Source organism: Pantherophis guttatus, chromosome 1 (genome assembly GCF_059756535.1).
Source record: "Pantherophis guttatus breed Tessera chromosome 1, ASM5975653v1, whole genome shotgun sequence".
Lineage (NCBI taxonomy): Eukaryota > Metazoa > Chordata > Lepidosauria > Squamata > Colubridae > Pantherophis > Pantherophis guttatus.
In genome coordinates this window covers 268,271,150-268,292,186 of record NC_142063.1, presented here as the reverse complement: position 1 = coordinate 268,292,186, position 21,037 = coordinate 268,271,150, and the positions used below count along the sequence as shown (strand labels likewise).

The 21,037-nt window shown below is 37.5% G+C and overlaps 1 protein-coding gene across 15 annotated transcripts in view; it reads right to left on the bottom strand.

The window, feature by feature from the left end:
- The window catches only part of ARID1B (AT-rich interaction domain 1B), a 434,784-nt gene that overhangs the window by 11,566 nt on the left and 402,181 nt on the right, over positions 1 to 21,037 (bottom strand). For all 15 annotated transcript variants that reach the window (XM_034428582.3, XM_087882864.1, XM_034428578.3 and 12 more), the window contains 5 exons: positions 16,356 to 16,565; positions 14,628 to 14,832; positions 5,939 to 6,077; positions 4,329 to 4,501; positions 2,139 to 2,289 (listed from right to left, as the gene is read on the bottom strand). In XM_034428582.3, coding sequence (XP_034284473.2) covers positions 2,139 to 2,289; positions 4,329 to 4,501; positions 5,939 to 6,077; positions 14,628 to 14,832; positions 16,356 to 16,565 — 878 coding nt within the window. The remainder of the gene's footprint in view (positions 1 to 2,138; positions 2,290 to 4,328; positions 4,502 to 5,938; positions 6,078 to 14,627; positions 14,833 to 16,355; positions 16,566 to 21,037) is intronic.

The window sequence follows — 21,037 nt, the reverse complement described above, 5'->3', positions numbered from 1 at the left end:
TGGGGCGAGCCAGCAATTTAACAAAGGGTTCGGCCGAACCCCCTAGAACCCCCAGAATCCCACCACTGCACCTTGGGTACCTCCCTCAACACCATTGCTCTTATTCTTTATAGTCATTCTTTTTCTTAAATAATGTGATCATTTCTCCCACAAAATATCATAATCCTAATGATAATCCTCATCATAATCCTTAGAGGCTACATTTACATGATGAGTTAAACCATTTTGAAACTGATTCATTTTAGCAATTTTTGGTTTAAAAATCCACTGGCATTTCTAATATTCTGATCAGTGATGGAAACTAATTTGAATTCACTACTTATATTTTTAGTAAAGTAAAGTAAAACCTCTTCTATTGCTTTATAAAGCAAAGTTTATTGTTCAATATACATTTGCAATAGTCTTTTTCTTGCTGTCCATATTCTTAGTAGCATTTTTCAAAAGTTATATATAAAGAAGAAGGTACTTCAACAAATGAGCCAAAATTACAATATATTGCTGCTTTTCTGGCAGATATATAATGCTAAACCAGAAAGTTCCCATTGCCAGGCTGCAGAGAAAAAACATATTCTGCATGGATTGTGGGGTTTTTTTTAGAATACTGAAACATGGCAAGAAGTTTACATTTACTGGCTTAGCACTAATTTTTATGCAGGTTGAATGTTATTGTAAATGGTATAATTTTGAAGAGAATAAAGAAAAAAGTTTTGCTACTTTGTGCATTTTATCATGCTTCTACAACCATTGTTCGCCACCCCCTCCCCTTCTTTGAGGGGGACATTTTGCTTTTCCAAAAAAGGATCTCCCTCTACTGAATTCCAGCCAATTAGCAACTCCTTTCTTTTCTTCTCTCTGGCCATGGTCTTATGACTAGGGTGTGTGTGTGGTGGCCTAGTAGTTAAGAGGCTGGGTTTGTCAACCGGAAGGCTGGCAGTTTGAGACCCAAGAACACAGTTCAAAAACATGCAAATGCAAGTAGACAAATTGGTACCACTTCGGTGGGAAGGTAACAACGTTCCATGAGTGTCTTTGGGCAACATTACCAGCCAGCATTAAATGGCTGGTATGAATGTGTGTTGTCATGGGGGTAGGGGTTATTATTTTATTATTTATATTTATTTTATATGGTGCTTTTATGTCCTGTAAGCCACCTTGAGTCACCATGTGCGAGTCGGTGGCAATATAAACTTTCTAAATAAATAAGTAAATAAAAAACACTGGCTCCCTCAGCTAGGCAAGAGATGAGCACTCCTTCCCCTAGTGTTGGACACAACTGGACAGGGGAAATCTTGACCCTTTTTATGGTCTTATGATGCTAACACAGAACTAAGCTCTCCCATTGGCTTAACTTTGAATTGGGTGTGGGAGAGGATGGGAAGGAATATATCTGTTACAGTGGTGGGTTGCTACTGGTTCGCCCCGATTCTGGCGAACTGTTAGCAGCGGCGATGGGAAGCTCCGACCACCCACCCGGACGTTATCAAATACGCTCTGTGCATGCGCAGAAGTGGGACGCACGCGAGTGAAGCAAACCGGTAGCAAAGGTAAGTGAAATCCATCACTCATCTGATACCTATCATAGATATCCAGTTTTGCCTTTCTACATTGGTGAGTGTATTGCTTGCCTGCATACCAGAGGATACTGACTTCAACCCCATGTCAGTTATGTGTGTTGGGTCACAATGTGAATGAGGATATGCATCCAAATGTAAGTATTGTTGACTTTATTGAGGCTGGGATGTATTAAATGACTATCCTGGAAATAAGAATCTTTGTTTACATAGATTTTTGTAATATACTCCTCCACAACAGATAGCACAAAACCATCAGAACAAGGTGCAATTTCCCAGTGGCTGGTTCATTAAGCATACACATACACACACATGCACACACACTGAATTAAGCAAAAAAAATAAAAATAAATCAAATATAGCTCTCTATAGCCAAGGCGACTCCTTGTTCAGCACACACTCACTTATTAGTTCTTACACAAAATAGACTCAGTCTCTATTAGTGGTTTTGCTCGATGATTTTCTGAAGAGCATTAAATGGCTCAGCTAAATGGTCTGTTAGAAGGACAGTGACAATGCAGAATCTTTTCACCATTTTTCTGTGTTTTGAAGCTGATGAAGTCTTACCTCCGGTCATAACCACTTCCGTAAGGAAACTGTTGGCGTTGGCCTATGCTCATGTTGGAAATGGTTCCAGCGGGACTCTGGCTGTACATATCCTGCATGCCACTGTTGGGCATTTGTCCAGGGGCCATGAAGGGTTCACTATTTCCAGGCACTATGAATGAAAGAAAGAAAGAAAGAAAGAAAGAAAGAAAGAAAGAAAGAAAGAAAGAAAGAAAGGGCTTACCTAAGTTATTTGAAAGATATATTATTAAGAATTATTAAATACTATTGATGTTCAGAGAACTGAAGCAGAATAATTCAACAAACAGTATCAGAACTGAGGAGATACTTACTTCAGCAACAGTGCCATTATAATACCACTGTGTATTTTACTATGGTTTCCAATAACTGGCACCACATCTATACTCTAAACATACTGTATTTTATCATTTTAAACCCAAATAAAAATCTCAAGCAATTTTTGTGTTTTCTGCTTTTTTTCCTCAAGAAAGGAGTCTACTACTAACCCTCAAATTTCCACTGGATCAAATACATTAGCATTATGATCACAGCTATTTTTGTTCTCTAAGATCAGCCTACACACATGAAATATATATCTCCATATCTATTTGTGCAGTGAATTTGGAAAGGAAGATGTCTAAATATCCACTGGCTACCAGATAATGGATAGTTTCTAAAATATCAATCTACCCATAAGCAAGGTTTTTCGCCCTCCTGGAGGTGACATAAAACACAGATCTCTTCAGTTTTTGATGTTGGCTTTAGTTTTTGATGTTGACAGAAAAAAAATGTAAGTGACCAGGGTTGGTAAACCTGAGCACTAAATAAAACTATTTTTCCTAAGTTCTTTACAGCTTTTGATTTGCTCATTTTAAATTTCTGCTTTAACATTGAAAATGTTGCTGTTCTTATTTTATTGATTTACTTGTTTTATTGCTCTATTATTTATTCTGCTTTCAGATTTCTAACTGGAAGTCACTTTGGAAATCTCCTTGGGACTTAAGAGTAATAAATGATTTCAGAGATACAGAATATTGTCTAGTATAAATCATGACTCACTCATTATCTCTCATCTTGAAGTATATTACAAGGTTCTTGTGAATATAAAATAGTTGTTGTAGCTGTATATAGAGATACCTACATACAAACTGTACATACATAAACTGAATTTAGCCACGAAAGGTACTCTAGAGAGGCATTTTTGTTCAGGTTTTCTGAAATAATTGAGTCCTGCTGTACAGTCAGAATTTTGCTTAAAATATTGCTCCACAAATACTGCTAAAGATTCAGTATGACTTTTTTGTATTTTTATATATCTTTACATATGACTGTTAAAGGGATTTGAATCTCATTAGCAGAAGTCATGGTATAAATGATCTATTTAACTCAAATCCCTACACACTTTAGACACTGCTGAGACATTTGTCCAGATCTAAAAATCTAGCAGTTGGAGCAGGTTCCCATAACGTGAAACTGTTGTAAGAAATCCTTACTTCCCTGTCAAAAAAGTTTTCCCCAAGAATGTTATAGGGCACAGACCCATTTTTAAACCATTACATAAATTCCTTTATACTTAGCATGCCGATTTAGTCCTGTAAACTTCCTGTAGCAGTCCTATCTCATCTAAATGAAATAAGATTGGGGATTACCGGTACATTAAGATTTAGAGTAAAATAATATATGTCATATCACTGTATGTCTTATTAAACTGGCTTGTATATTATATAATCTGAGTTTCCAAACCCTGTTACTTACAGAAAAGTAATAGGCCTACATTGAGAGTATTGGTATAATTTGAACAATATAATTATAAAAACACTTCCAAATAATTTTCTGTATCTTAAAAGGAACTTCTTAAACTTATTGGCAAAAATTCAGATACTTTACAGATTAACAGAGTTGGAAGGGACCTTGTAGTCCAACCCCCCTCAAGCAGGAGACCCTACACCATTTCTGACAAATGGCAGTCCAATCTTTCCTTGAAAGTGTCAAGTGATGAAGCTCCCACAATTATTCTCTGGGCTAATCTGTTAATTTCCAAAACAATAGTATAGTTACTTATGAAAGACAGAGAAAAGCAAAGAATCAAAAATATTTTTGATGGAGAATCCCATCTAGGAACTGATATAGACAAACATAGAGTCTATGTGCGTGCCCCCTCCCCCACGCACAAATTATGTCAGCAGATACCTTTTCTCATCCCACCAAAAGGATCCTTGTTTGGCTCATAGGGCATCCTTCCCATCATATCTGGCATATTCATTGATTGCTGATAGGGTGCATTTGGAGTCATGGAGTTCCGCTTTGGGTATGTGGAATCACTTATATCCGAAAAGGGATCATGTACACTGACTGAACTATTTCTAAAGAGATAGAACATAAGAAAGTATTTGAGTTATAGAGACACAGTTATAGATGAGCAATGCCTGATCAGGTGGTGATCCATAGAGTTCAGAAAGTTAAACTGTTGTGAAAATCACCACTGTTGCCTTAACAGTATAGGATATATAAGATATTCAAAATATATGGAACAAGTGTTCAAGTACCTCATTCTCTACCTGAGTCAAGAAGTTCAGAGTGAATATGAGAACACCTATTTGTCCAAGGACCTCAAAATAAACTTTATAGCAGAGCTGGGATTTGAACAAAAGTTTCTTAAATTCAATCCAGCAGCCTAACCATCCCAACACAGTGCCCCCTTTCCATCATTTATATGCATCACAGGTCAATTCTTGGTTTCAGAACTAAATTTATATCAAGAGTATCATGCCTTGTGAAAAGGCACTGTATGGTTAATTTACTAATCTCAATTGCACCAAAATTAAATATATGGATATAAGCAGATAACCTCTCAAACTTAGTTGACAGATCACTGATCATATCCAACCTCTGTTCATTGAATATTCCCCAAATTTTATCTCCAAAGAATACCCATTTGTATGTATGAAAATTGAAATAACACGCATGGACAACAACGGGCAACTTTAAAAATCAGTGAGTAGAGTTGTACATGGATGTGCCTGTGTGTTGGCAGATAAACAATTCAAATTGTGCACAAATGATTATTTTTGAGAGGGGCTGACATGTTTTTTTTCCCTTGAAGCCAGATGCTGCAGGAAATAATGGAGAAGTCCTTTTAGGGAAAAATAGAAGTTGTTCTATTTGCCAATTAGTTCCCTACAATAGGATGAAGCCATGATAATGGTTTACTTGGAATTGCTTGCTAATTTTCTCCATTTTTTCTGGTTGTTTATGCATGCATCTGGACACAGTTGCACACATATCTATACATACACACAAAGAGTTCTACAGTGAAAAAGCAGAAGCTTCATCCTGCAAACTCACACAAAATTACTCTTAAGGCAAAGCTTTTTTACAGTTTTAGTTCTGCCATCAATGCAGCTCTAACCAAAGACTGAAGAGTTTGGGTCTGTGTGTGTATTGAGGAAATTGAAATTAAAAGCAATTTTTTCACACATCAGTTTGAACCTCTGCATTTTCAGATCCCATACCTCTCCTTTTTTCATTCCTGGTCAGGGGGAGGGGTGAGATTGACAATATGGTGGCAAAGAAAGATGGGGTAACTGCCACTCACCATCAATGATGTCATGGGCAGCATCCAAGAAATGCCCGTGACACTCATTTTCCAGATACCAATAATATTTCCCACAACATGTTGCATTTTGAGTCACAGGAAAATGCAACATCCCTGAAAGAGAGAGAAGGTGTCTGGATTTGGGGCAGTGACTGCACTTGCCAAAGCACAGATCCAATATCCTGAAAGGCTCTAAGAAAAGTACCTGCTGCTCTGTGTAGGTGTCATCTGTCCATGAGGTGTGGACGCTGGTGTTGGAGGCTTGAGGTCACTTGGCACTTCTGTCATAGAATTGCTCCCCGTAGACTGAGGGGTCTGTGGACCCTGAAGAGAACCCGAGTTAGCTGAAAAATTTTTTTAAAAAGGGGAAGAAAGAGGAAAAAAAATATCAGGTGTGAACTCTCGCATGTGTAGAAAGAAAACTGAGGCAGAGAAGCAGGAAAGAGAGGTATTTCTGAAGAAATATCTTTATTTTATTTGAATATACCTCCTAGATGAGATGTGATTTATTGTATTAAATTCTGCTATGGCTAAGAATTCATCACCATATACTGCTTAAGCAAAATTTGTCCAGGTCTTGTTCAAGTTGATGACCAACAGGGCAGATACAATGGAATTGTACAGGTTCCCTGTATCTGAAACTCTAAACTCCTTTCAAAATATACTTAACTTGTAAGAAGAATAGACTCCCAGACCACAACAGAAAAGTCAGAAACACCAAGTTAATGTTCTTGGATCATTTCCATAGAATCCTGGGTGATCTTTGAGGTTGGTTGTTTTCTTGCAGACATTTTATTACCCAACAAGGTAACATCTTCAGTGCTGCAGGAATTGGGATTAGCTTTTGTTTACATACAGTGGCTTGCCCTGTCAAATGTTGGGGGGAGTATTGTTTACTATGTTTGATTGTTTGTCTAAATTGATAGTTTCAAACTCAAGACAAACTCAATTCAAGTTGGATTATTTCCCTAGAAGTGCTTCCAGAGTCTCAAGCACAGCATTATGCAGCAAAATAAAGAAACGGGCCTCATATTTACAGGGTCTTGTAAAGGAGAAACTTTGGCAAAGTTAGTGTTCTAATATCTTGATGTGAGGAGATCCCAATACATATACTGTGGATTCATAAATACTTAGGATGAAGCTATTGGAATAATCTTCTGCCAGGCAATGAAATGTCTAAATTAGCTCTTAAAATATGGGATTTTCCCTCTGATGGGACTGACTTGTCCTGTTCATTAATTGCTCCCTAAAATATGGTGAAAATAGTAATTTCTGCTTCAACAACTAGAAAAAAGAGCTGTGGATCATATGATGTCTGCCACAAAAGATCTATTACATTACACTCTTTGTATATAACAAATTATTAAGCAAAGTTATTTATTTACTTTATAATATTTATAAGCTGTCCCAGTCCTAAAGGTCAAAAGAAACAGTACAAACTAACCATAAACAATTACAATAAATCATCCCAAACCTAAACATGATAGGCACCGATAAAACTAAACGTTCCAAATGCTAAATATATTCTGAAATAGAACTGCTTTCATTTGTGTAGGAAATATTAGGAGGGTTGGGCTGTGGGTACCTTTGGGAGGTGGATATGGGGAGAAGAGCTGTCATCTGCTGCATGCCCCAGGCCCTTCACAAAACTGGGATCTGCATCAGGCCCTCTCTGGATGACCTGGCTAGATAGCAAAGACAATTCTGGCAAGGGGTGGTTTGATAAGTCCCAGGGTTGTGCTGTATAGGCTATAAAGGTCATGACCACAACTCTGCAATTAGTTGGGTAATCAATGCAGCAACTTCAAAGGAATAGCTCAACAGACAGAAGCACTGTAATTTAACACCAGCTGTCTGCAATTAAAGTAAGATCGAATCTCGCCAGGCTCAAGGTTGACTCAGCCTTCCATCCTTTCTAAGGTAGGTAAATTGAGGACCCAGTTTGTGGGGGCAATAAGCTGACTTTGTATAAATATACAAAAGTATGAAGGCTGTTGCTTAACGCACTGTAAGCCGCCCTGAGTCTCTGGAGAAGGGCGGCATATAAATCAAATTAAAAAAAAAAAAGTATATGTTACTTTAGTCCAGGGGTGACCAACCTTGGCAACTTTAAGATTGAGGACTTCAATTCCTAGAATTGCTGGCTGAGGAATTCTGGGAGTTGAGTTCACAAGTATTAAAACAGTGGTGGCGAACCTATGGCATGCGTGCCAGAGGTGGCACGCAGAGCCCTTTCTGTGGGCACGTGTGTCGTCACCCCAGCTCTGTTTCAGGTCTCTGCCGCACATGCGCATGTGCCTCCTGCCGCCCAGCTGGTCTTTGGGTCTCTGCCGCACATGTGCATGTGCATGCATGTGCAGGGTGCGTGTGCATGTGCGGGGGGCACGCATGCATGTGCAGCATGTTTGAGCGCACACGCACACTTTGAGCACTTGGTGCCTAAAAGGTTCACCATCACTGTCTTAATAGTTGCCAAGGTTGGACACTCCTGCTTTAGTTTTTAATTTTCCTTCCTGGGCCTTCTGGCAGCTGCCTTCTGTTAAAGAACAGAATAGGACATGTTGCACAACTATTCCGGATTTGAAAGTTGCCACTAGAATGAAGCATATATAGTTTGACAAGATTAACATCTAGGTATAGAAAGAATGAGTTGAGGTTTCCTCAATAGATGAATCTTAATTCTACCGTATCTCAAAAGCATCCAATTGGACTCGTTGGCTACACTACTGTGCAGTTGTACGCTGCACCCTGAGGCTTGCACAGAATTCACAGCAATTTCCAAATCACAGTTCCATTGAAATGCCTGTCTTTTTTATTTATACTGTCTCAAATATCCAGTTGACAATACCAGAGAAGGAAGAGGAGGGTGGGAGGCGGGGAGTGAATGAAAGCTTTTCCATTGCCCAGCAATTCCCCCTTCCTCCCCCCCACCCCCCCAACGCCAAATTGGAAGAAACAAATAAATACATGAATGTAGCCTCTTGGAACTCTATTAATAGGAGGCCTAACATGCTCTCTAGGATATCCCTACCTTTTGCCAGAAGCTACAAATGTATAAGCTAAAGTAAACAATGGAAAGGTTACTGAAGGTTAAGTACATTCACATACTTCAGTCTTAACAGCCAGACGCCATGCTGGGAAGATAATTTACACAGCGTGAACTCGGTGCCCTAATTCTGACAAGGGGGGAGGGAGGGAAAAGCGGTGGGAGGTTTACTAGGAAACATCACATGTCCACCGTGAATGAAGGTCAATCAAAGGGCACCTTTGTTTATAACCCAGCCCCTTTCCTCGTTCTATCTTCCGCTGGGGATTCCCTAGTTGGCTGCCTGCCAGATTTTGTGACATCACCTGTCAGCTAATAATAGAAATGCAGTCAGCCACCTGCCAGCAAAGATAGATGGGTTTTTGGTTACAGACTGACTAATTAAAAGACTGCCTTAGCCCTCTGTGCTCACACTCCCCTCCTTGTTTCCCCGCTGCCAAGGAAACCCTGGGCTCTCTGTAAACTGAGGCTCAAAGTTTTCTAAACTAAGCCTGCTGAGAACATTGGAATTGCAGAAATGTTGGGGGGGGGAAATTGGCTCTTTTCCTTCAGCCAGTTGAAATGAAATGCAAAAACAATTGGCCTGAATTAAGAAGCCAGCTCAAGACTGCTGGAATTTCAAAGGATGGAAACATGTTTTGCAAATTTGACTTCTAATGATATATTGGGACCAGAACCTTTGTCAGTGATGTGATGGTGAAGTGAGTTGCATGTGATTTTATGGCCTTTTTTCTTGTAGTCATTAAATGAATTACACTGTCGTTAAGTGAATCGTGAAGTTGTTAAGCAAAAACGGCTCCCCCCCCGACTTTGCTGCTCCTGGGAACAGCATAAATGGTAATCACATGATCCCAAAACGCCATAACCATTATAAATTCATGCTGGTTGCCAATGTTTATCATGTGACTACTGGGGCGTTTGTGATGTGAGACTTTACCATCCTCTGTGTCCATCTTATTATTATTTTTCAATCTGTCCCTAACTTTTTCAAAGTTATTTTTTAAATTGGAAGATCAAAATATGCAAAATAATATATTCCTGCTTCTAGTACATCTTAATTAAGCTGTTAAGCTGTTAAAGTATATAAAGGTAAAGGTTCCCCTTGCACATATGTGAACCTGGAAGGGTTCGTAATCTCGGTGTCCTCGATTCTCGGCTGTCCTTGGTGGATCATCTGACGGCTGTGACAAGGGGGGCTTTTGCACAGGATCGCCTGGTGCGCCAGTTACGCCCTTTCCTAGACAGGGATGCCCTCCGTACAGTCACTCATGCTCTCATTATTTCTCAGCTGGATTACTGCAATGCCCTCTACATGGGGCTGCCCTTGGAGTGCACCTGGAGGCTCCAGCTGGTCCAGAATGCGGCCACGCGGGTTGTTACAGGAGCTTCCTGTTAGTCCTGTGTGACACCTCTCCTGCGCGAGCTGCACTGGCTACCGGTTGTTCTTTGGATCCACTTAAAGGTGCTGGTTCTTACCTATAAAGCCCTACATGGCATGGGCCCGGGGTACTTGCAGGATCACCTCCTACCGGCCTCCCACCGCCCTGTGCGGTCACATAGGGCTGCCCTCCTCCGAGTACCATCGGCCAGACAATGTCGGCTGGTGGCCCCCAGGATGAGGGCGTTCTCAATGGCCGCACCGACCCTCTGGAATGAGTTACCCATCGGGCTCCGGAAAGCCCCTGACCTCCGCACTTTCCGCACCGACCTGAAGACATGGCTGTTTCAGCAATTTCCCTGATCTACTATGAGATTTTATTCTGTTTGGAGTTTTATATTGGCTGTTATTAGGATTTTTATTGTTATATGTTTTTAACTCTGTGTGCCGCCCCGAGTCTTATGGGAGAAGGGCGGCATATAAATTTAATAAAAATAAATAGATAAATAAATATGTGCTAGTCATTCCGGACTCTAGGGGGTGGTGCTCATCTCCGTTTCAAAGCTGAAAAGCCAGCACTATCCGAAGATGTCTCCGTGGTCATGTGGCTGGCATGACTAAATGCCAAAGGCGCACAGAATGCTGTTACCTTCCCACCAAAGGTGGTCCCTATTTTTCTACTTGCATTTTTTAAGTGCTTTCGAACTGCTAGGTTGGCAGAAGCTGGGACAAGTAATGGGAGCTCACCCCATTAAGCAGCACTAGGGATTTGAACCGCTGAACTGCCTAATTTTCGATCGACAAGCTCAGCATCTTAGCCACTGAGCCACCGTGTCCCCACTTAAAGTATATAGGCAGTTCCAAATAAGGTGGGTTTTTTGCAAAGTCTGAATATTCAGGTCTGATAAGTTCAAAATTTCCATGTATCTAGGTAACCCTTTCGGTATTGCTCGAAGGGCTCCACTTACTATCGGTACAACCGTTGATTTCTTCTTCCACAATAGCTCAACTTCATTTTGCAGATCACGGTATTATGTTATTTTTTCTAACTGTTTCTCTTCAATTTGTGCATCACCTGGTATTGCTATCAATGCAAGACTTTTTTATTTTCCATAGTGATGTCAGGCTTGTTGTGGGCCAGATGTCTGTCTGTTTGGATTCGAAAGTCCTACAAGATCTGGACTTGCTCATTTTCTAGAACTTCGTCAATTTAGTTCTTGGTGTTTGCAGTAATTTTTGCTGCATTCGAACCCAAACGTCTGGCAAAGCTTCTAGCGTATAATTCTGCCGTCAATCATGATGTTGTAGCTAATCAGTCTGTGAGATTTTGCTGCAGTCACTGATAAGGTGATCCACTGTTTCATCTTTCTCATTGCATAAGCGGCATTTGCTGTTGTTACTGACATTTATTATTATTATCATTATTATCATAATTATTATCATTATTATTTAAGATTTAATCTTCAATTTGATTCACAGTCTGGGACTGGTAACAACTTAACAGTTCAAGTCCTAACCAAAAAATTATTGTTGTTGTTGTTTGCTGTTATTATTATTGTTGTTGCTGTTGTTATTGAATGCGAAGGATATTTGGGTCTGTCATGCACGTTTTTCTGACGATTCTCAGTTTGCTTTTGATTAAATGGATACAGAGTAAAAACTGAGTATCAAAAGAGCATGAAGTTTGCTCTCTACCTCTACATTATTATCTTTTTCATGAGAAAGTTTATTTTCTTTGAGCAGGGATTTTGTGAATGGAGCCATGTCCACAATGGCAGGTATTTAAGAATGTGAAAGTGCCACCATGGTAGCTGTTTTGTGTCCTAATGCTTTTTCAGCATTGCAAATTAGCATGCAATAAAGTGAAATTCAATTATAGATCCAGCAGTAAGTTAGGAAGAATATGGAAAATATAATTTGGTAAACACACTCCTCTCTCCCCTTCAGTATATACTGAAGAGAATTCTGTTTAGTAATTGACTTTTTATGAATAAATTGTGATTCAAAGAACTGAAAGCTGAAACACTAACAGTCCTCTATTTCCTTTCTTCAAGCACCATTATGCATTGTTAACTCTCTTCATATATTTTGCACTTTTGCACAATTTATCGGTGTGTCCATAAATAGCTTGTACAGAACAAGTATTGAAAATTAGGAGACTAATCCTTACATATTTTGTAAAATCCCTAACTCAGCAGTAAAATCTATGAACAACAACTCATATTTGGTGAAATTTTTCCCAGATGTAATCATGTTTTTGTTTTGAAAACGGAGTTTCCACTTGGTCTAAATTTATCTTTCTGAACTAAATATGATACTGATAAGACCTTTAAATGTGGGCTAAATGTTTACATCATGAACTTTGACATTTCTCTGCTTTACCATTTACTCAAAGCAAAGCTAGATTTTCCATTTGAAATCTGTTTACTTCAGGCTGTTAAGAGGGTATTGAGGTGTAAACAGTTATGATGAAAAGTAAATATTGGCACATTGGTTCAACTATATGGAAAATCATTCCTAACATGGATTCTTTTTGTTTACGGAATATCCATCTAAACTAAACTGTTCCAGCACCATCATTGACACGATAGGGCTTTCCAGAGAGAGATTACAGCAATGGAGTTGCTATTATTCAATTTATCCCAGTATTTTAAGTTTGCTGTTTCACTCCTCAGCATATTTCCTATGGTTACTTCCACTGCAACAAAACGCAAGTAATCTACAACAAATGTTTTTCTAGTATTTCTGCTGGAAAAATAACTCTCATCTCTGGAAAGTAATATTTTAAAGACTGATAGCTTCATTTTATGACATAAACTTTCTTGGACTGAAGCCCACTTCATTATAAGAAATAAATATTGTTCTCAATTGGCAAATATATATTTATAGGTGGGTGTGTACATATACCCAGAACATACTTAAGTATTTTCCTAAGGCAATAGCATCCACAGTAATATTAATTCCAGAATTAATAAAATCTAATTTTATGGATAATTGTTTAGTTTGGGAATTTTCCATTGCTGCCTATAAGTGAAGTATTTTTTGTTGAATTACGGTCACCTTGTCAGACAAAAGAACTAAGAGATCTAAGCACTCTTCAGTTCGTTTCCCAGTGTTCAGAGTTATTTTTCTATTCTTTTTAAGAAAACTGACCTGTTTGTTCCTGTCCATAAACGCTAGTATATAATATCATATTGGAGGAACAATTGAATGAGCCCTTAATGGCCAAATAAAATAGTAGGTTGACCGAATTTTATTACAATAGGACTACCTATGGATACCCCATCATTTTAGTCTCTCTCTTTAAAGTTCTAGCATGCATTTTTTACATGTTACATTTTTATGGCCTATGGTAGGCTTCCTTATTATGTTTCCTCCCCTTCCTTGGATGTCTCAGTCTTCTTGCAGGTACTAGCAATTTTCATTTTTTTTCTCTTTCTTTCCACACATCTCTCTCAATAGGTTACCCATTCTGGAATATTCTACATGGCTATTATGTATTATTTCACTTTCCCATGATCCCTATTTGACCTTCCTATTTTTGTAGGCGCTGTAGTGGCACAGTGGTTAGAATGCAGTATTGCAAGCTACTTCTGCTGACTGCAGTTTGGCAGTTCAATTCTCACCGGCTCAAGGTTGACTCAGCCTTCCATCCTTCCGAGGTGAGTAAAATGAGGACCCAGATTGCTGGGGGCAATATCCTAACTTTGTAAACTGCTTAAGGAAAAGCACTGTGAAGCAGTATATAAGTCTAAGTGATATTGTTATTGATCTGCAATTTGCTACCTCTATTCTCTTGCTTTCACTTCTTTCTAATGCTATCCAATAGTTCTATTCTCAGATTTCTATTATCTCCAAAACAAACAAAAAAACCTCTACGTGCTTTCCCAGTTTTCTGTGATATCAGAGCTGCTGAGCAAATCACTGCCCCAAACTTCATCGCTGATGGTAAAACATCTGTTTGTCAACATTAAATGTGGTATCAATGAAAATAAAATGTTATGAATAAGAAATGTAAAAACAACAGAAGTCCATAGAAAGATTTTACTATATGCTGTAAAGTATTTGCTGGAACAATGCCATTAGAATTTTGCAGCTCTAAAAAAGTTAAATAAAAATGGAAATACAGCCTGATTCTGCTTCGATAATGTGGAGTGCATTTTACTTCCATTAGAAATTAGTAGTAAACATTTTTAATAGTTATTAATGGAGCTAAATTTAACATGCAGAATGTTGGTACAGATTTGACAGATATTTGCAAGTGTCACTATGAATATATGCAAATCCTTTAAGAGATCTGTTGACATAGGTAATCAAGAACTACTAAAATCTCCCTCATTTACAAGCTTCAGAAATTAATTAGGAATATCTACATGTGGCAGATGTTTTTATGAGATTTAAGTTGTTTAGTAACTCCATCTCCTGTGCAATTTTTTAAAAAAAGATTATTTCTGTAGTTCTTCAACTTACCAGGAGATGGCGGCTGAATCTTAGCTTGTTTCTTAGTATCTCCAGTGCTGAAGACTTCTGGAGGGGGTTCCTCCCCTCGTTCAATCTTGCATTCAAAGGCAAAGAGGTATTGAATATATTGTTTTTTCAAGGAACTGGCTGCGCTGCTCGAAGTGCCAACGTTTAGGTTGGTAGCCAGCTCACGCCACTTCTTATTTTTATTAACCTAGGAAATGAAGGAAGGAACAAAGACACAAATAAATAAAATAGCAGGTTGAGTGAACTGCAGCAAAGTAGATTGATAAAAAACCTGAAGACCGAAAAGGGAAAAAAACCTACATGTAATGTCTTTCAAAATTAAAAAAAAATTCTAATGCCCATTACTCCCACACTTAATAATGCATAAACATTATCTGCACTTACCAAACCATTAAAAAAACTTACTTTCACTATATAAAATGCTTTGCTATTTACATCTCTACTTTTATCCTTTCAGATGTGTAGTGTGATCAAATTTATTTTATATACTTTATTTCTCTGTCACATAAACATGCAGTCTGAGTATTGTTTTTTTTAAAAAAATCAGCTTTTAAAAACAAATTTTAAATGGCAATAATAAAGATATTATTGAAGTGCTTTAACATCTTCAAACTTCTTCAAAATAGCAGCTCAAGGTTTATTCAGCTAGTATTTCTGGTTCAGGGGCTAAAACTCCAGGCCCTTTATAAGGGAGACAAGCACTCACTATGCAGAAGAAAAGATGGATTATGAATTTATATATTAAAAAAAATCTACAGAGAAAATACTAATGAATGAAATGAATTTTATTGGTAATGCATGACACTAAAATTCTAAGAGCTGCTTAAATAGAATTGGATGATGTATGAAGACCAAAAATGTATACTGTATGCATCCTTTATGTAGATCCATTGCAACATACTTTTTTCACTTCCCTGTTATGTGTATATGGTTAAAAAAAATCTAACAAAATATGCACCTATATATTTTCTCAATTATAGCATACACAGCTATATGCTTTTCTTTCTGTATCTGTATTTGAAATCACATTTGTATAAATCAGTCATTATTTACAAGAAGTTCCATATTGGTGTACAAAATTATATTAGGCGTTATTTGTATAAGCACTCTCATTTCACTGATTATGCATAAAGATGAAATTCATTCTCATCTTTTTTTTTTCCAGCGAAATTTCAACATAGCCAGTTTGGAATAGCAGTTTAAGGCACTGGTTAGAATTCAGGGGACCATGAATTCTAATTCTGTGTTAGCAAAAAGCCAATTGGGTGATGTTGGGCCAGTCACTCCCTCTCAGCCCCAGGAAGGACACAATGGCAAACCTGAAAAAACGTTGCTAAAAAAACATGCCGGGACTTGTCATCATTTTTAATATGAAAATGAATTTAGTATCACCAGAAAAGTGTTATTTGGGGGGATGGAAGTCGAGGATAGTTACACTGGACAATTAAGAAATCCAATAAGGTAATCATATCCTTTTAATATGTTCACTTTTCTTGAGATTATGCACTCTGAATTCTGACTGGATATTCTTGCCATTCTGGATTCTGAGGTTCTCTGCACTATGTTTAAATGTTGTTCTTGAAGCTAGAGGTACCCGATCTTCAGTCTTTGAAAATATGCAGATTAGAATAATGTTAAATTGCATTTCAAGGATAGTCTCTACTTTTGCCTGATTTATTTGACAATCTGGCATTACTCACTATCACTCACCTGGGCTAAGCCTCCAATCTCCTTAACACAAACATAGAGTCTAAAAAGATCCAGTGGCTTCTTGCCAACAGCAGGGAGACCAGCTACAGGTGTTCCCCTTTCTTCCATGAAGTTGAGATAGCGATCCACCCAAACTTTCCGCTCTGGCTCAGTTCCCAGCTCATACATTTTGGTGATCTTCTCCCCGGTTGTGTTGGAGGAACTTGATTTCTAAAGCAAATACATTTCAAAAAGTTGGGGAAGGGAGGGAGAAGGGAAATGATAGTAAGAAACTAATACAACATAGACAAAGGAGGATGTTAAACTAAGCTATCACACAACAGACAGGAATGAAGGCTACTAGTTCAGGCACAAACAATACATTCTGTCCACATGCTGCATTTCATTTATAAACAAAGGGCCCAAACTCCCAATTTTATTGATTTCATATTAATTCAGATAAGCTTTGGATCTCAGAAGGCAAGTTTCTGATGATGCCTGAGGTTAATAATAATTTCACTCTATTAAAAAATGAAACCCTGAAACACAAGATAATTCAAGTTCATATTCAAATCAGTTCTGCTATTATTAGAATTAAAAGAAATCTAGTCCTTCACACCACTAGTGAAGCAAACAAGGAAACTACAACTGGCAGTAACTTCATATTATTCACCATAATTCCTAATTCCTAAGTAAAAAAACACATATAGTTAAATAGTATTTCTTGATTTATTAACCTTGGATTTGACAGCTGAATTAAACTTCATTGCACAGTTACTTTTCCATACGCCTCTTTATCCCACTTCACTATTACGTCTATATGGTTAAAAACATTTAAGAAATGTTTAAATAATCAGAATAGCTATTTACTATCTGCCAAAGTTCCACATTCATTTTATTTCCTCTTTATTGTTTGACTTCTTTTTCTATCATCAGTGACACTATCCTGATCATTATCATGTGTAGGAGAATTCCTCAAACATGACCTGTAACTTTATCTCAAAAAGAATTTCTCTTACTAATTTTAACCCTTGGAAAAATCAGTGCATTTGGCATTGGAAACTAAGCACATGGTATTCTTCTTCAGGATGAATTAGCTTTTTAAAGACTATTTTAAGACAACTATTTAAAGACTTGCAGAGTAATAATCTAAAACTGCCTTGATTGATTGTGATAATGTAAAGAAAGAATTCTATGCTACAGGTGGAGGCAAGGAGAAAAAGGGGACAATTATTAAATAGATGAGGAATACTAATCTATCCGTAATTAAAGAAACTGGATTGTGATTGAGTTTAAATCAAATTAGATCAGAATTAATTATTGCTTTCATCTTGCCTACTTTTTTTAACCTACCCTTGTCCACTTTTTAGAAGACTCAAAACCTATGTTGTTTTTGGCCTGAAAAGTATTGCACACCTCTGCATTAATGGTGCAGCAATGTTAGATGTGGGATTGACTATGAAGCCAGTGGTGGCAGAGTACTATGTGTTCCATCTTTAAAAAAAAAAAAAAAGTTAAAGGTTTCCTGTCCTATCATATTCAACTCTAGGGAGAGGTGCTCATCTCTGCTTCTTAGCTGAGGGAGCCACCATTGTCTGAAGACACTTCTCTGATCAGCATGACTATACACTGAGGCGCACAGAACACTGTTATTTCCTCACCAACATGGTACTTATTTACCTGCTTGCATTTGCATGCTTTCAAACTGTTAGATTGGCAGGAGCTGGGGCAAGAATGGGAGCTCACCCTGTCATGTGGTGCTTGGGTCTCAAACTGCCAAACTTCTGGTCAACAAGACCAGCATCTTAACCCCTAGGCCACTGCTCCCCTGGTTCCATGGTATAAATGCTAAAAACAGGACTGAAGCATTGCATGGTGATGAATGTAGCCTGCCATCCATATCCAGGCACTGAAGCTTATTTTTACATCATTCAGTAAATATGTAAATAGTTTTATCTCTAGCCTTGTGTTATTCTATGGAATTTTGTAGGTGGTTGAAGAAGAAGATGGAGTGGCTATCTTCTCCAACTCATCTTTCTTTCAGGCTGTTCCAGTAAAAAAAACTAACAAAAAAACTATTCCATTTCCTTCAATCCAAAATTTCTGTTGGCTCCAGTGCCTCCATGAATAGAATTTCTAAGTTTCCATTTTCATACCTGGCATACTTAAAATTGTAATCTAGTCTCTTGATTTGCAAAAAAATGAGTAATTATGTGCCTCAAGAACATGTGTCTGTACATTCTAGCTGTTTGCAAAACTGGATTATCGATTTCATAAAGACCCAAAATTTGGAAAGTCATCTGGCTTGAACATGAAACATGAACACTTACTGGATATTTAGATCCATATTTTTTTTAATTTCAAGTGATCACAGTATTTCTAAGGCCAGTCAGAGGCCATCTCCCCATACATGGTTTAAACATCTAGCATCATTTAGCCATTATTAAGTGGATATAAAGCTTGTCTCTATTATTGTTATTTTGGCAGAATAATGGTTGGATGATTTAGGAGGCAGAATAAACTGGTGGCAGGAAAATGAGTAGAGTCAAACATTTCTAGGTCACATTGATTTTACAGGAGATTTAAAATAAACTTAGAATTCTTCCACTGAAGTATACTGTTTCATTTTATATAGACTGGGTCCATGGCTTTTAATTAACCAAATCAGCCTGCCTCTAAAGCTTTTTACCTTACACACAGAATTCTAATTTATTCACTGTAATGCTTCCTGGCTGTAACAGTGTCTATCACATTGTGAAATAAAGGACAATGTCAGATCTCCTTTTAGCATATTTAACTATGGTACAATTATTAATTAACACAACTGAATTTACTTTACTCGATGCAAATAAAGAACTGCAGCAGAAGAACGTCCTGGCACAAAGCATGGTGCCATATAACATGGTTACATTTCTTAATTCAGAAGGATGCTATTTCCTTCATATATCAGGCATTCAAGCACTATGTAGCAAGCTTTTTTTTTAAAGAAAACCGTTTGCTTCAAAAAAGAAACAAAAAGAATTCTAGCTATGCTGCAGATATTAAATGTTCTTTCAAAAAGGTCACTTTCAAGTTGGAATCCAGTTTTCAATGTGCTGTTTTGAACAATAATTCAGAAGAGAGTTGACAAAAATGTATACTCTCATGAATAACAAATTATTGCAGCTAATATCAGTGTTGTTCGTTAGTTTTTGTACTTCCTCACTCCTGATATCATGTTTTATAATGGCACAATTGTTATCTAAGTTTAATACAATCCTTAATAATTTTTCACTCTGCTCCTGAACCAATTGCCTACTACAAGGAACATTCAGATTTAATGGCCAAAGAGAGGTTTTCAATTTTACACAGTGAAATACTTCTTGTTACAACACTAAATCATCCAAGAATGGAAAGTAGCTTAAAATCTTTTCTTTGCTGGACATTTGTACTGTCTACATACATAAAGAAAAGTCACTTTTCAATGAGATGGTGCAGGCCACAAAGTGACAACTTAATCTGAAAACATCACAATTTACAGAAGGTAAGAAGGACTTCTCACTGCAGGAGCTTTCAGGCTGTCAAGCACAGTGAAGTGGTGCAATTTTCTTTTAAAATGAAATATTAACTTTGAGAAGAAAGAAGAGGAAATCTTCCCATAGAAAACTTGATTTTCTACTGCTTAAGCCCTACAGCAAAACACATTAAAATTTCACATTTTGCACATGCTACTGTTCAGTCAAGCACAAATTACAGGAGCCTCATATGGCCAGACTGAACGGAAAGTCCATCTTCCCTTAAAGGGAAGTCTTTTATTTTATAAGGTTTATTATACCCTAAAACTATTAAACTATAAACTAAATTCAGTTTAACAATCAATGCTGAAGTAAATGATAAAAAACAAATAACAACCACAGGTGGATTTATTTGATACACAAGAAATACTTTTGAGAGGATAAAAAATATCCTGGTGTATGATGAAAAATTATTAAGAATTTTTGGCAGAAAATCAACACATTGTATAGATCTACATTCAATGCTGCCTCATATGCCTCCCACATTTGTTCTAAAGGATCACCAGCAGCTCCCTACAACAGATTTTGGCTTGCTTAGGTAAACACAGAGAAAGAGGAGGATTCAGTTGTGCCATTTCTTCAATGAAAGTGAGGCATAATATGATGAGATAAAACTTATAACTTCTGCATCTAATATATTTTAATCAGTAGTTTTTATATCACTCAACATTATAAAACAATGTTAATGGAGATAATATTTCTATATCTTTTTATGTAACATAATTTATACACCTGGGGGTTGCATTTACAGATAATCCTCATTTAGTGACTGCCTTATTTAGTGACTGTTCACTGTTATGAGATGAGACCCCGTTTGGTGATGAGAGCTAGTTTGGTTTAATGGTTAAGGTGCTTGCCTAGAACTAGGAGACCATGAGCTATAGTACTGCCTTAAGCATGGAAACCTGCCTGTGTGTCTTTGGGCCAGTCACTCTCTCTCAGCCCAACCTACTTCACAGGGTTGTTGTTGTGGGAAAAGTAAGAGAGGAAGGAGTATTAGATATGTTCATTATCTTCAGTTATTTATACACAATAATAAATGTGGAATAGAAAATCAAATAAACAAATAGAAAAAGTAACTTTTCGACCAATCCTCACATTTATTACCTTTGCAGTCTGTAGGAAAGGTCAAATAAGATCATAAGCACA